The 15,139-nt window shown below is 34.9% G+C and overlaps 2 protein-coding genes across 2 annotated transcripts in view; one reads left to right on the forward strand and one right to left on the reverse strand.

The window, feature by feature from the left end:
* Positions 1–9,670: 9,670 nt before the first annotated feature.
* Positions 9,671–13,601, forward strand: LOC107600946 (methylmalonic aciduria and homocystinuria type D homolog, mitochondrial-like). The gene is made up of 8 exons (XM_016292949.1): positions 9,671–9,781; positions 10,320–10,357; positions 10,468–10,612; positions 11,931–12,148; positions 12,225–12,333; positions 12,410–12,522; positions 13,332–13,418; positions 13,521–13,601. The coding sequence occupies exons 1-8, from the start codon at positions 9,748–9,750 to the stop codon at positions 13,599–13,601; spliced, it is 825 nt and encodes a 274-aa protein (XP_016148435.1). The 5' UTR covers positions 9,671–9,747.
* A 596-nt stretch (positions 13,602–14,197) lies between these two features.
* Positions 14,198–15,139, reverse strand: part of cep70 (centrosomal protein 70) — a 4,134-nt gene continuing 3,192 nt past the window's right edge. Inside the window, exons 6-11 of the mRNA XM_016292950.1 lie at positions 15,130–15,139; positions 14,887–14,950; positions 14,701–14,812; positions 14,540–14,628; positions 14,388–14,465; positions 14,198–14,318 (exon numbers count right to left, since the gene is read on the reverse strand). The exon at positions 15,130–15,139 is cut by the window's right edge and continues 162 nt beyond it. Coding sequence (XP_016148436.1) covers positions 14,198–14,318; positions 14,388–14,465; positions 14,540–14,628; positions 14,701–14,812; positions 14,887–14,950; positions 15,130–15,139 — 474 coding nt within the window. The remainder of the gene's footprint in view (positions 14,319–14,387; positions 14,466–14,539; positions 14,629–14,700; positions 14,813–14,886; positions 14,951–15,129) is intronic.

A 15,139-nucleotide genomic window follows, 5' to 3' on the forward strand; every position in this document is an offset into this window, starting at 1 on the left:
ACTTTGGTTACAATTATTTATGAAAAGATATAGTGCATTACAACGTACATTATGAATACCTTTATAATGCATTATACATAAAAGCTTTATGTAAAGTGTTGCAAAGTCTCTTGAGGAGTGAAGCGAAATACAAACTAATGCTGCAAATAGTAGTAAGTCTAAAAAGTAAAATATATAGTGGATATATAGTGCTTTGTTAGCAAATTCTATTGGCAAGTCGAATAAAGTGCAAATAAAATTTGTTTCGCTAGAGGAAAAATATCTAATTTATTACAAAAACTTTACATTTCTAACAAATATTGTCAAACTGGATTTTTTTTTTTTTTTTTTAGCAAATTCTGTTGAGAAGTGAAGCGAAGTACAAACAAAAAACTTAGCATTTTGTTTGCAAATGGTGAGGTCAAAAAATAAATGCTTTTATAGCATATATATACATATGGGTTTTTGTTTTTGTAAACTGAATTGACACGTCGAACAAAGAGCAAACAAAAATTTTTAAAGCTGATAATTAGGATTTTGTTTTGCAAACTGAGGTGACGAATTGAATGGTACAAACAAATGTTAGATCAGGTATTTAACATTTTGTTTGCAGATCGAGCTGGCAAAACGAACCACGTAAATTGCAGTGAGATGCCGAATGAAGTACAAATATTGTAAAAACGGATATTTAGCATTATGTTTGGACTTCTGACCACAATTTACAAAATACCTACGTTGTTAAACGCATATATTTAGTGTTTTTGTTGGCATATTATGGTGAGATCCTGAACAAAATACAAAAATCATTAAAACATATTTAGTGTTTTGTTTGTTCGACTTCTCACCACAATTTACAAAATACAAACAAATGCCAGAGCATATATTTAGTGTTCTGTTTTCTTATTGTGGTTAGATGCTGAACAGTGTATAAAAATTGTGGTCACACTTTAGTTTGGGGGATCAGTTATCACTATTAACTAACTATTAACTACAACTTTTGCCTCAGTAACTTCCTAATTTGCTGCTTATTAATAGTTAGTAAGGTAGTTGTTAAGTTTAGATATGGGGTACGATTAAGGGATCTAGAAAATCATCATGCAGAATTAGGCATGAACATGTGCTTTATATGTATTAATAAACAGCCAAAATGCGAGTAATATGAATGCTATTAAGCAACTAGTTAATAGTGACAATTGGTCCCTAAACGAAAGTGTTACCAAAAACTTCTCAACACAATTTACAAAATACAAACAAATGTTCTTGGAACAAATATTTAACGTTTTGTTTGCAATGACTATTCAACCAAAGAGCAAACAAAAATGTTAAAGTGAATATTTTGTGTATCATAGTGACATGTCAAACGAAGTACAAACAAGTGTACTGACTGTGGGTTCATTTATGCCAAAAACTTGTAGCATTCCTAGATGTCATGTAGTAGCATTTGTGAGTCCATGGTAGTTTATTTCTGTTGCTCTTGTTCTGGCTAACCTTGTAAATATCCATCTGTGAAAATCAATTCATTCTCTGCAGTCTAGCTCTCTTTCGGTGCTGGTGTGACATAAAGTGACAGAATGCTTTAGTGTGACATTGATTTCAGCCTTACAAAATGTCACCGTTCTGCTCTCTTTCCCTCAACACATCTCTACTTGTGTGTGTGGAAAGTGAGAGGCAGAGACGCGCACACACACAGGTTTGTTTTTGTGAAAAGTAGGGACATCCCATAGGCGTAATGGTTTTTATACTGTACAGACCGTATATTGTATTACCCTACACCAACCCTACCCCTAAACCTACCCCTCACGGGAAACTTTGAGCTATTTCAGATTTTCAATACACTCCATTCTGTGTGATTTATAAGCGTTTTGAAAAGTGGGGACATGGGGTAATGTCCTGAAAAGTCACCTTCTCCTTGTAATACCTATGTCATACCCTTGTCATTATACAAATTTATGTCCTCATTTGTCACAAAAACGCGTGCGCGCGCACACACACACACACAGACAGACAGACAGACAGACAGATGTACACACACAAACCTGCCAACACATAGGAAAACTTGTGATTAGATTAGCAGGTAACAGCAGAATAATGCATTGCATGAGTTGCATAAATTTTCATTTTGGTGTTATTATTACTTAAATTTTCTCTTTCTGAATGAGTTTTTGCTGCATTGGACAGAGTTAACAACAATATTTCAACACTTTAACCACTTTTAGAATAAGAGCAGTGAATCAGTCATAATTACATGCAAACTATTTCCTTTCACACTTCCCCACCTCCTTTCATACTATATATCTCTTCTGTTCCTCGCTGTTAAGAGTATTCAAATTAAATACTTTTTTTTTTAATTCTTTTTTTCCAGAATCAAAGCAGGGGGGAGAACAAAACCCACCACACACAGATCAGAGGGCTGTGTTCTCCGGGACAGAGAGGGGTCTTCTGGGTAATGGCTGAACTGACAGCCCCTGGAGCAGCTACGCGGCACTCTGCACAAATTAAACCGACAGCAGTTTTTTTCCACAGAAACTATAAAGTCCTGACTAGCATAGAATTGTGTTATGTGCAGTTATTTGCCTAGGCTGTTTATACTCAGAAAAAAAACACTCTTATACGTTTTTTAGATGTGTTTACTCATACTAAAATACTCTGACAGTAGAGTTTTCTATTCTATTAGAAAATATACTATACTACTATACTAAATATACTATACTATTCAGCAGTGACGTGACACCGCTTCTAAATCTACAGCATGAAACAGAGAGCGTAGTGTAGTTTGATTCCTGAATGAACAACTCTGGTTCTTATTGAATAAAACAATTGTAGTGTGACCAGTATAGTCCGATTCCGAATGAATACATCTTTAGAGCCAGTTTTGTAAATCAAAAATATACAGTGCGACCTGTATTGTCCGGATCCTGAACGAAATGATTCTTATGAGTTGGCTCGTTTTAGTGAATCACATACTTACAAAACAGCCAGAATGGTTATGAACCAGTTCTTTTTAGTGATTTAAAAAGATGCAGCACAGCTAGTATAGTCCAATTCTGAACAAATCCATCTTTTGAGTCTGTTTTGGGAATCAGAAATATACAGCACAAGCAGTATGGCCTGGATCCCGAATGGAATGACTCTTATGGGTTTAGTGAATCATGTACTTATAGCACGACCAGTGTAGTTTTAATTTATGAATCACTCTTATGAACTGGTTCTTTTTAATGTTGCAGTAGAGTCCGACTCCCGAACGAATAACTCTTATGAATCAATTATTTTTAATGAATCAAACACATATAGCATGACCAGTGTAATTCACTTTTGAACGAATCAGTCTTTTGAGCCAGTTTTGTAAATCAAAAATAAACAGTGTGACCAGCGTAGACCAGATCCGGACCGAATTACTCTTATGAGTCATCTTTTTAGTGAATCGCATAGTGCGACCAGTGTATTTTGATTAATGAATGAAACACTCTTATGAATCAGTTCTTTTTAGTGAATCAAAAAGATGTAGCACAGCTAGTGTAGTCTGACTCATGAACGAATGACTATTGTGAATGAATCAAAAACTGACTATGAACTGGCTATTTTTAGTGAAACAAAACAGACAGCTTACAACTTGCTGTTATGTCGTATTTATGGCTTGAGAGGCTTAAATTTGTTATTCACTGGTTTTTCATATGACATGCAATTAAAAATGCACATTATGAATTTTATGTTTGTATAAAAATGTTAATGTTTAAAATTAAAAAAAAAACTGATTAATATTTGAAAGAATAAGATACTACAATAAATCATTAAAAAGTATGTAATAGACAAAAAAATAAATAAAATTCGGATACAGAAGAGTTTCAAGAGTTTCAGCACTTTTGGCAGAATAACTTTAGAGTTAAATCCAAAAATGTTGTCTTTTAAGCCAATGTCACCCAATAATTTATTGATATTGAAAGAAGAATGTCAAAGTTGAACTCTAGTGGCCCAGCTTAAACAGATGGCTGCATATTTCAGTCCAGAGGTGATCAGATCGCAAAACGTTAAGTTTCATCAGCTGCAAACCTTCAGCCAGCTCTACGCACCTCACACAAACACTGTCTAAATCTCCCCGAGAGCACAAGAGTTTCTTAAACAAGTCAGTGTGTGGAAGGAGGGTGTGGAATCTGGCTCTTTTTCTTTTCATCCTTTCATCAGTGAAGCACATGTTGCTGAGGTGGAAGATTATAGTAAAGACTCGTTTCCTGTCAGTCAGCTTTGGTTCAAAGACCCGCTGCGGTTACACTTTTATTTGCATGGGGCGAATAGGAATTACAATTGCGCCTTTACCTGTAGTGACATGGAAAGTTGTTTCTTCAGCCTTGTGAAACCAACATCAGGCTTGTCCCGACAGCTCGCCAGCAGCTCCGCTTGTGAGTTTTCCGGCGACAGATGCAGTCGGTTCTCTCAGTGAGCTGCAAAATCAAATCAGGCGAGTTAATGAGGCTCCAACCATCTCTCCTGAGAGAAAAAGGGAGGGAGGACGAGAAATGAAACGGCCCTGGAAAAGTGCTGATTCTTGGCACTGGGGCTCTCTGAGCTTGACAGCACAGCAATAAAAGGCCCAGTTCTGACTCATAACGTATGAGTCCGTCTGCTGCGCACCAGAAATATGAGGAATTTGAAGTCTAAACTATTAGATTGACTTCAATACATGCTCCAGTCTGGAAATGGACGTGCTAAACGCCCATTTTAGTACTGTAATGTGACTTTTTTGCATAAAACTGGATAATGGTGGTGGAGAATGTGGGCATTTAATGTTATCCATCGGGTTTGGAAATAGACAAGCTAAATGCCCATTTTACTACTCTTATATGCCATTTTTGCATAAAACGGGATAATTGTAGTGGAGAATGCGGGCATTTATAAAGCATTGTTATCCATGAAGCATTGTTTTGATTTTGATTATGTGGCCATTACGAGAATGGACAAAGAAGGAGGAATTGGTCCTTATCTCCTACTCCGTTTTTTTGGCAGAAATGCACTCAGAAGCAGCAAAATCCGTTATTTGTTTTCCATACTGTGTGTCTTATAGCTTAAAATTGTCCTTCGGACTCCAGTTTCTAGCATGATGAGAAGGAAGATGTAATCATATTCAGTTTAATATCTGCTGCAGACAAATGCCAAGTAATTAAGATTCTGAACACGATTCGGATTTGAACTAGCGTGGCTCCCATGTCGCATTTTCTGAGACTTGAGCACAGCAGGTGACAGCTTTGAATTTGGATTCTTCCACACACTCCTGTTTATATCACTCATATTGTTTGCTCTGAAATATCTGGCCTAGGTATATCTTTTGTAATAATTTCTTACTGTTGCTTTTTGTTGAAAAAAAGTAGCCCACGGATGATAGAAGTTGGCATTCCAGATTCATTTTGGTGAATCAGTTTGTTCATTTTAACGAATGATTAATTGAATCATTGGGTTCAAAAGTATTCCCTGAAGTTTTTAAGTCATCTTGCTTACAACCAGAACACCTTAGAAACCACGCAGCAACGTCCTTGCAACCATTACCAGCTTATTGTGTTGTAGGTTTGCATCCACATTTTCTTACTAAAATTTAAAAAATTATATAATTATGATATTATAGCCAATGATATGATACATTAAAGATACATATGAAGCAGCTATCGATGCAATGCGTTATGATTCACCCCTATTATGATGTGGTGCGATCTGATTTTGATTCGATTCGACACAATGCGATTCAATGCAATACGATGCAATGGGAAAAAATATGATGCTCCACAATTCAATATGGTACAGATAGTTCCCTTTTATTTCTTTGGTGCATTGTAATTATTTGGTGGAAGATGCAGCTCTACCTCTGCCATGTTAATCTATATTCTCTGTGGCTCTCAGGACACGCCTCGGGTCTCCGTGGTGTTGTGATACGTCATATTCACTCAGCAGCAGCAGTGATGAGAGAACGTGCTTGAGAAACAGTTTAGAGAGGAGAAATCAATCTTCATATAAAATATCGGTCAAAAATGATTGGTCACTTTCTAAATAATAAAAGTATAGCGCATCTACTAATGATTATATATAAATCGTTTTTTAACAATGCACATATGTCAGAAACGATGCATTGCGATACAAATGCCAACTTGTATCTGATGCGCACTTTTTTAAATCGATGAATCTCATCGTTAACTTTTATGCTGATGCACAGATATGAATCGGTGAATCTTACCATCCCTAGAATATATATATTTAAATCTAGATGTCGGATTGTTTATCATTTCATAATTTCTTCCGCATGAATTTATGCCCAACTAAAGTTCATACAGCATTTAGTTTGACTGGATAATAAAACACAACCTAATAGGTAGCATGTTTAATTCATTGTTATTTTCCGGCCATAGCCGTATCCCTTCTAGTCACATAAGTAAGTAAAGCCTAATTCAGACTACATGACTTTAAACGTCGGCGGATCGCTGTGCTGTTCAGACTACATGACTTGCTGTCTGTCTTATAGTGTGAACACAACAACGACTTCGTGACACTACTAGCTGACAACAACTCTGTCACCCAACGACTCCATTCAGTCCCCAAACCACGTTTTGTCACGAAAACATGCGTGAGAAGTTGAACGGGAATGACTCGAAACAACAAGTGAAACAGGAACTGTTTGCGCGATGATCTGTTCTGAAACATTTCACTCCATTTCTTGTGTCCAAACTTTTTTAAAGCCATGTTGCTGCTTGCTGTAGCTCGTCACCTGACACCACGTGATGTCGAGTCAGCCGGCGGGTCCAGATATTTGGCATGCTAGATATTTGTTTGGCATTTGCGTGGCATCAGCGAGCCTCTTTGATGCGTCGTTGTGTGGTTCACACATAAAGATTTCCGAGCACTGATCACCCGCCGATTTTCCCCCGATCACAGACCCACCAGTCGGCGAGCTCGTTAACTTGCAAATCCTTTAGTGTGTACTTGGCTTTAGTTGCTAAGCGATGATCATGCTGCAGGACGTGGCGCGCTCCCGGGCGACCCACCCGTCGCAAAGACCTGCTGACCTGTTCATCCCCGCGTCCACATGCCAGATGGCAGGCGGCCGCTGTGATGCAGGTGCGAGAGTGCACTCTAAAAAATGCTGGGTTAAATACAACCCAGTGCTGGGTTAAATAGGGACAAACCCAGCAATTGGGTTGTTTTGACCCAGCATTTTTTTAGAGTGTGAATATCTGTGAGTGTGTGGAGAGAGAGAGAGAGAGAGAGGGTGCCTCTGGCACAAATCTCACTCACTCCATTTCAGCTCTGTTGTGAGAACACTTCAGTCTTCAGATGCGCTGGGCCTTCAAACACATTCGCCCTGTCTAACCTTCCTGTGCAGAGACTTTGACCTCATATGACTGCTTCCCGCTCCTTTATTACCCTGCCACTGCTTTTTCTTTCGCTCTTGATCTGTTGTTGTTTCCTGCTGTTTTTGTCTGCAATTACTTAATGCCATTAAAATTATTATTATTATTATTTTTATCACTGATCTATGTACATATAGATAAGTGGCACAGCTGCAGAGTGGCAAGCGTTTGCTTTTGCTGACACCTAGCGGATACTACCTGTCAACGCATGCGGGATTGTAACGCAATCGACCAATGCGATTTCAAAATAGCCGAAGACTGACAGAAGAAATTAATAACGGATCATGAAATATAATAATGGTGACAATAGCAATAATATTTATAATAATGATAATTTCTTTTCAATGTACTGAATATAAAGGAAAGACGATTTAACAATAAATAAAAATACTTTATTGTACTTTCTATCACTGGACTACTAGTAGTCCACATTAATTACTATAATAAACCTGGTATATTTTCTGTTTAGTGCAATTGTGAACTTAAGCAGAAAATATACCAGGTTTATTGTAGTAATTAATGTAGACTACTAATTCAACTGCTAATTAAATACATATATAAATAATAATTATTCATATGGTTAATTATTAATAATGTATTATCTGTATAATTATACATATTTGTTATTATTTAAATATGCATTTAATGTTAATAAATATAGATTTATATTTATGATTTATATATGATGTATACTGTAAAGATATCATGTTTATAACATTTAATTTGTTATTAGTTATATATGCATTTAATGTTAATAAAAATAGATTTTTATATAATTTAACCCTTTAACTGTCACTCACATTTTTGAACATAGACGTGAAAGTGCATTTTTTTTTAAATTCATGAACGAAAACATTTTGTAACATGATATTGATGTACAATTTTCATGGTAATGCAGTGTTTGATTTTAAAATGGGTTTCAAAGGATGCATTTTGAGTTTTAAAGTTTTCAATTGATATATAATTTCTGATGATTTCTAAAGTGTGATGGCGAAAAAGGCAACAAAGAAGCCTTTTTTTTTATTTTTATCACTGATCTATGTACATATAGATAAGTGGCACAGCTGCAGAGTGGCAAGCGTTTGCTTTTGCTGACACCTAGCGGATACTACCTGTCAACGCATGCGGGATTGTAACGCAATCGACCAATGCGATTTCAAAATAGCCGCTGAAGACTGACAGAAGAAATTAATAACGGATCATGAAATATAATAATGGTGACAATAACAATAATATTTATAATAATGATCATTTCTTTTCAATGTACTGAATATAAAGGAAAGACGATTTAACAATAAATAAAAATACTTTATTGTACTTTCTATCACTGGACTACTAGTAGTCCACATTAATTACTATAATAAACCTGGTATATTTTCTGTTTAGTGCAATTGTGAACTTAAGCAGAAAATATACCAGGTTTATTGTAGTAATTAATGTAGACTACTAATTCAACTGCTAATTAAATACATATATAAATAATAATTATTCATATGGTTAATTATTAATAATGTATTATCTGTATAATTATACATATTTGTTATTATTTAAATATGCATTTAATGTTAATAAATATAGATTTATATTTATGATTTATATATGATGTATACTGTAAAGATATCATGTTTATAACATTTAATTTGTTATTAGTTATATATGCATTTAATGTTAATAAAAATAGATTTTTATATAATTTAACCCTTTAACTGTCACTCACATTTTTGAACATAGACGTGAAAGTGCATTTTTTTTTAAATTCATGAACGAAAACATTTTGTAACATGATATTGATGTACAATTTTCATGGTAATGCAGTGTTTGATTTTAAAATGGGTTTCAAAGGATGCATTTTGAGTTTTAAAGTTTTCAATTGATATATAATTTCTGATGATTTCTAAAGTGTGATGGCGAAAAAGGCAACAAAGAAGCCTTTTTTTGACAAAGGTCAGAACTCCTGTTACGATGTAGATTTTTGAGGTGCACTCTTGTCATAAATTAATCTATTACTTTTCCTACATCGATATTTTACCAATGTTTTTGTAAAAAAATTCTTTAGGAATCTTAGACCTTTCCAACGATATATAGTTTGTCATGATTAGATTAGGATTTAATTGTAATATAGTCAAGTAAACTTAGGCGTCCCACAGAGGGGACCAGTGGCGGTTAAAGGGTTAATAATATTGTTAACTTTTGTTTTGTGACGTTTCGCGCATTTTGTGCTCTGCGGCGCTCCGTCATGACGTCATGACGTCCGGCGTGCGAACGTGATCAGCAGAACCTTGTGCAGACAAACAGGGTGAGTGGAGTACACGCTGTCCTTTACCTTTAAAACACTTTAAAAATAACGACACATCACGATTAAACCCGTGTCATGTAGATCTCTATGACCAGAAGAGTATGGCGATCACAGGTGGACGGTGAAGTCGCGTTTTAATCGTTCTGTAATCGTGTTTGAAGTGAAAGTGAGTGAATCATAACAGTGGCGTGTTTGCTTAAAAGCTGATTTATGCTGTACAGAAAAACATAATCGACCTCTGCCATGATCATTCGTACACGTATAAATGTGCATATTACAGATTTTGACATTTAACTTGTTTTATTTTTTTGTCAATTTAAGAAGTGTCATTAAAAGCAAGAAAACAAGGACTGTTATGAATATTTTTATTGAAAAAAATAAATGTTTAATACAGTTTAACATATAGAAACGCTGGCTCAAATAATATTTGTCTACTCTGAGAAACCTTAGTTTAATTAACAATTAAATACGGTACTTTTAACATGGTTAAAACATTTGTTTATTTATTTTTATATTTTATTCATTTATATTAAAATGTATATTATTATTGTATTTGTTCATTAGTATTATTGTGGTCATCAATATGTTTGTTCTTTAAAATAAATAGGTTTAGTCCTTAAAATGCATGTTTGATATGTTTGTTTGTTTGTTTGTTTCAGGTTGCAGTGAGGTGGAGTTTGCACACATTATGGCGAGTGTGAGTGTTTCGTTGACAGCTGCTGGAGTTCTTCGTGTGTGTGTGTGTGTGTGTGCTGTAACACTGTGTGTGTGTGTGTGTGTGTGTGTGTGTGTGTTTTATTAATGCAGGTGCTGTGCAGGAGGGTCAGACAGGTGAGTCAGTCGTCTGTGGTTCACACACTGGCTCAGAGGATCGTGGCCGTTAGAGGTTTTTCAGCCGCGGGCTCGTCTGGATCAGATGAGCCGTATATAGCTGTACCGTCTCAAAATTCAGGTGTGTAATGTACATTATGTATATTGTGAATGTTTCAGTTACGTGAACATGATTTTAAATGGGCCATATATATATATATATATATATATTTTAGGGCTGTGCAAAAAATCAAATGTGATTGTCATGCTCATCTCGTCAGTAAAGCTGGTTCTGTGATTAGTAGTAAATCTCCAGCACCTGCTTTCAGATGGAGCGGCATTTACTACACAGAGCCGTAGTTCACTGACAAGCTACGCAAAATCGGTAATGAATCGCCTGCGATTTTGTGTAGCATGTCAGTGATCTACGGCTCTGTGTAGTAAATGCCAGTTACATGAACATGATTTTAAGGCCCTGTCCACACGGAGACGCGTTTAGCTGTATACGCATACATTTTGTATCGTATAGGCGTTTCGTCCACACGGATCCGGCGTTTTGGGAGAATAAAACCGATAATTTAATTATTACTGCATACTGTTTTATAATCTACTATAATACTGAGGTGCAGATAATTGCCACTATTTGCAATAAGTAGTATAAATAGCAGAAAATCCTGCTATTTTAACACAGTGTAAATAGAATCCGTTGCTTTTAGCACTTAGTGTAAATAGCATCTATCTCTATTTACAATTAGTGCAAATAGCCGCTGCCTTAAAATATTCACATTTTGTTGCTTTGCAGCCTGAAATGAAGACCGTTTTTGTTTTATTCAGCTGTATTTACTTTAGATATGCATTTAATGTTATTGTAAATATCATTGTATAATGTATTTCTAATATTAACATTAGAAATTATATGAAATTGTTTACATATTATTTTTATTTTATTAGTAGACGTAGTGCAAAACAACATAAAATATTGTATGTTATTTTTTTATATATATATATATGCATTTATATACTGTAAAAAGTATTTTAAAATGTTATTACTTTTATTTACGTAGTGTTTAATATTAAAGTGTAAATATCTATAGTATAATGTCATTTATTTATATTATTAACATAAAAATATTGAATTAAATGTACATAATATATATGTTTAATATAGCATACAACTATATCAAATATATATTTTAAAGTGTTATATTAATAGCATAGTGTAACAGTATATGTGATGCATATGTTTACATAATGTTTGTATATATATTTGTTAATATTAACGTTTATGAAGATTGCTTATTTTTTATTATATTTCATAATCTATTTTTTATCATCATGTTAAACATTGCATTCATCCATTTATATATTACTTATGTGTAAATGATTCCAGCCTAAAATCTTCCTAATATTTTTCAAACGGTGGGTTGAAATGAACGTTGATGTAATGGTCTGTCTGACAGGTCCTAGAACAGTGTGGCCAGATGAGACCATGGGTCCGTTTGGGCCTCAAGATCAGCGGTTCCAGTTGCCAGGCAACGTGGGTTTCGATTGTCACCTGAAGGGTACCGGGTTACAGATGAAAGGGCCGGTCCACAGGACGGTCCCGGACATTTTAACCTCCCCATCCAGCACAGAGAGACACGAGTTCATCCTCGCTCAGTTTGTTAATGAGTATCAGGTAACAATCTGTTAGAAGTCATTTGATTCTTCAGTTTTGTTGTTTGTTCTTGCTCTGAGGTGTTTTGTTTGTTCAGGGTAAAGAAGCGTCTCTGACGGCGCAGCGAGTCAGTAAAGCTGAACACTATTTCAGTCAGTCAGATGTGGAGTGTACAATGCATTCCTGCCCAGAGCTGCTGAAGAAAGGTGCTTTATCTCATAGAACATGTCAAACATCTTCAAGGTTACAGGTAATGATCTAATCGTTGTTGTTTTTTGACAGAGCTAGAGCTGTTTTTCCCAGTGCTCCCTGTGAGTCCCATCACCGTCGTCACCGTAACACAGAAGACGGGCACAGAAGATCAGAACAAAGATCAGCAGAAGCTACTAGATAATGTGAGTCTGACTGAAAAATTCAATGACACATTATATATACATTGTGCTATTATAAATTATGTACTATTATATAATTTTGAATTCTAATACTGTAAATATAAATGATATATATTGTAAATTGTTAATTTATTTATAATGCATTTTATTTGAGATTTTTTTTTAATGCAGATTTTAATTGAACAATTGCTGTATTACAATAACCAATATTAAAAAAAAATTTAAAGTCAATGTATATACATTAATATATAAACTGCATATGTATATTAATTGCATTGTGAAACATTTTATTTAATGTATTTTTATGCTGATTTTAATTGAAAATAACAAGTTAAATATATGAATGCATTACAGCAATGAGAGATTATTTCCAGTGCTTGACTGTCCTGAATATATTGGGGGGGAAAACATCTTGATATGAAATATAGGCATTAATAAGATTTTGTTTTTGAACAAAGTCTCTTTTGCCCTCCAAGGCTGCATTTATTTGTTCAAAAATACAGTAATATTGTGAAAGATTATTACGATTTAAAAATAACTTTGAATATATTTTGAAACACAATTTATTGCTGTGATGCAAAGTTGAATTTTCAGCATCATTACTCCAGTCTTCAGTGTCACATGATCTTCAGAAATCATTCTAGTGTTCTGATTTCCTGCTCAAGAAACATTTCTTATTAATGTTGAAATCAGTTGTGCTGCTTAATACATTTTTTTTTTTAAATAGAAATATTTTGTAACATTATACATGTCTTTCCTGTCAATTTAATGCATCCTTGCTGAAGAAAACAAATTAATATGTCTGATTGCAGTTTGTCAGTGGTGCTAAAGAGATCTGCTTCACACTGTGGAGAGGGGGATACTGGGCCGATTTCATCAGTCCACTGTCAGGAAAAGCTGTAAGTACCTTTATCTTTCCAAACAGATGCTCAGAGTGCAAAGATTCACGTCCGTCTGTCTATAAGTGACAACTTCAGAAAAAACAGTGTTTTCTGTTGCAGTTTTTTGGCGATCAGACGCCGGACTTGATTCTACAGCAAGACGTTGAGCGATTAGCAAATGCATTCGGTAGGATGAACTAACAGCAATATTGATAGCTGACATTAGAAAATGTATGCAGTGTAAATGCTGTAAAAGGATTACACCTAATATAAACAAATTGAAAATTATTTTGATCATTGATGTGTGGAATTAAATGTTAAAATTGATATTTTTACAAACCATTCTTACATAAACTCAAGCAATGAATTTACGACGTTGGCACTTTAGAATAAGGTTCAATTCATAAACATTAATGTACTAGATATGAGCAAAACTTGTCAGTTGTACATATTTTTAACATTTCAAGTTGTATAAATTATGAAAGAATATGATTTAACAACAATAACATCACAATGTGACATTAACAATTACATGCCTTAAAGGGGTCATATGATGTTGCTAAAAAGAACATTGTTTCTCCTCTATGCCCCGCCTTTCTGAAACGCGACGATTTTTACAAAGCTCATCGGTCTGAAAAGCGAGGTGTGCTGTGATTGGCCGAATAGATTTTTTTGAAAAATATAATTGAGATACTACTATAGCTTTTATTAATATTTTAAATTGTGCAAAATATCTTATGGTTTTATTTTTTAGCTAACTATAATAACACTGATGTAAAGCAGTTTTGCTGATTCAATCACGCATCTTCACATACCGTAAGGAGTCTCTTGCAGGTAGAAGCATCCAGGTGCTGGACGCCGGTGTTATTCGTGTTGAGCATCTCTGCCGAGTCCTGCGATTTGAGTGCTTGAGATGGTCTGTTTAAACAAGTAATTCATTACCCTGATTCAAACTGCTTCATTAGAAGCACTCATTGCAGATCTTACCTGAGGTTACTCTGCTGAATGATTCGATCCAAGCGTCTCAGCTGCTGTTTGCAGGTCTTCAGTTCTTTTATGGTGGGTCTAAAATGTGTAACATTAAAAACGTCACCAACTAAAAAAAAAATAAACTAATATTAAAGGCTCCAAATATCAACCTGGACTCCAGATCTTCTTTTAACCGCTGGATTTCAGTCCTGAGATCTTCTCGCTGTGCTTTGGTCTCCTTCAGCTGCTCCTGGTATGACTAGAGCCAAACAGAATGACATTTACATGTCAAGATCGAGAACAGATATCAAGCATTTGTCACTGAAGATACCTTCAGAAGGGCCTTGTAGTTGGAAGACATGTCAGTGGTGCCTTTTTCCACTGTGGATCTGTTCTTCTGGGAGTTTGAGGAGTCCTTCTCTCCTGAGCTGCTTTTATATAATCTGCAGGAAAAGATGACACTGATGTGTAAGGAATTTCCATTAATAATTAAAATTTAAATCATTCATACACTTACTTCAGTTCATTCCGTAGCTGTTGCATTTGGGACTCGTACATGTCAATGATGTCCAAAATCCTTCAGAGGAACAAAAACAGCATCAGCTTTTACAAGCACAGTAAGAAATTATCTCTTCAGTTGTTTACAATTACTGGATGATAGTTAAAATATATATATATATTTATTTATCATATATATAATATTATTATATATCATATATATATATATATAGAGAGAGAGAGAGAGAGAGAGCGCGAGAGAGAGAGATTTC

This window comes from Sinocyclocheilus grahami, unplaced genomic scaffold, assembly GCF_001515645.1.
Source record: "Sinocyclocheilus grahami isolate Dianchi unplaced genomic scaffold, SAMN03320097.WGS_v1.1 scaffold295.1, whole genome shotgun sequence".
In the NCBI taxonomy this organism is placed as follows: domain Eukaryota; kingdom Metazoa; phylum Chordata; class Actinopteri; order Cypriniformes; family Cyprinidae; genus Sinocyclocheilus; species Sinocyclocheilus grahami.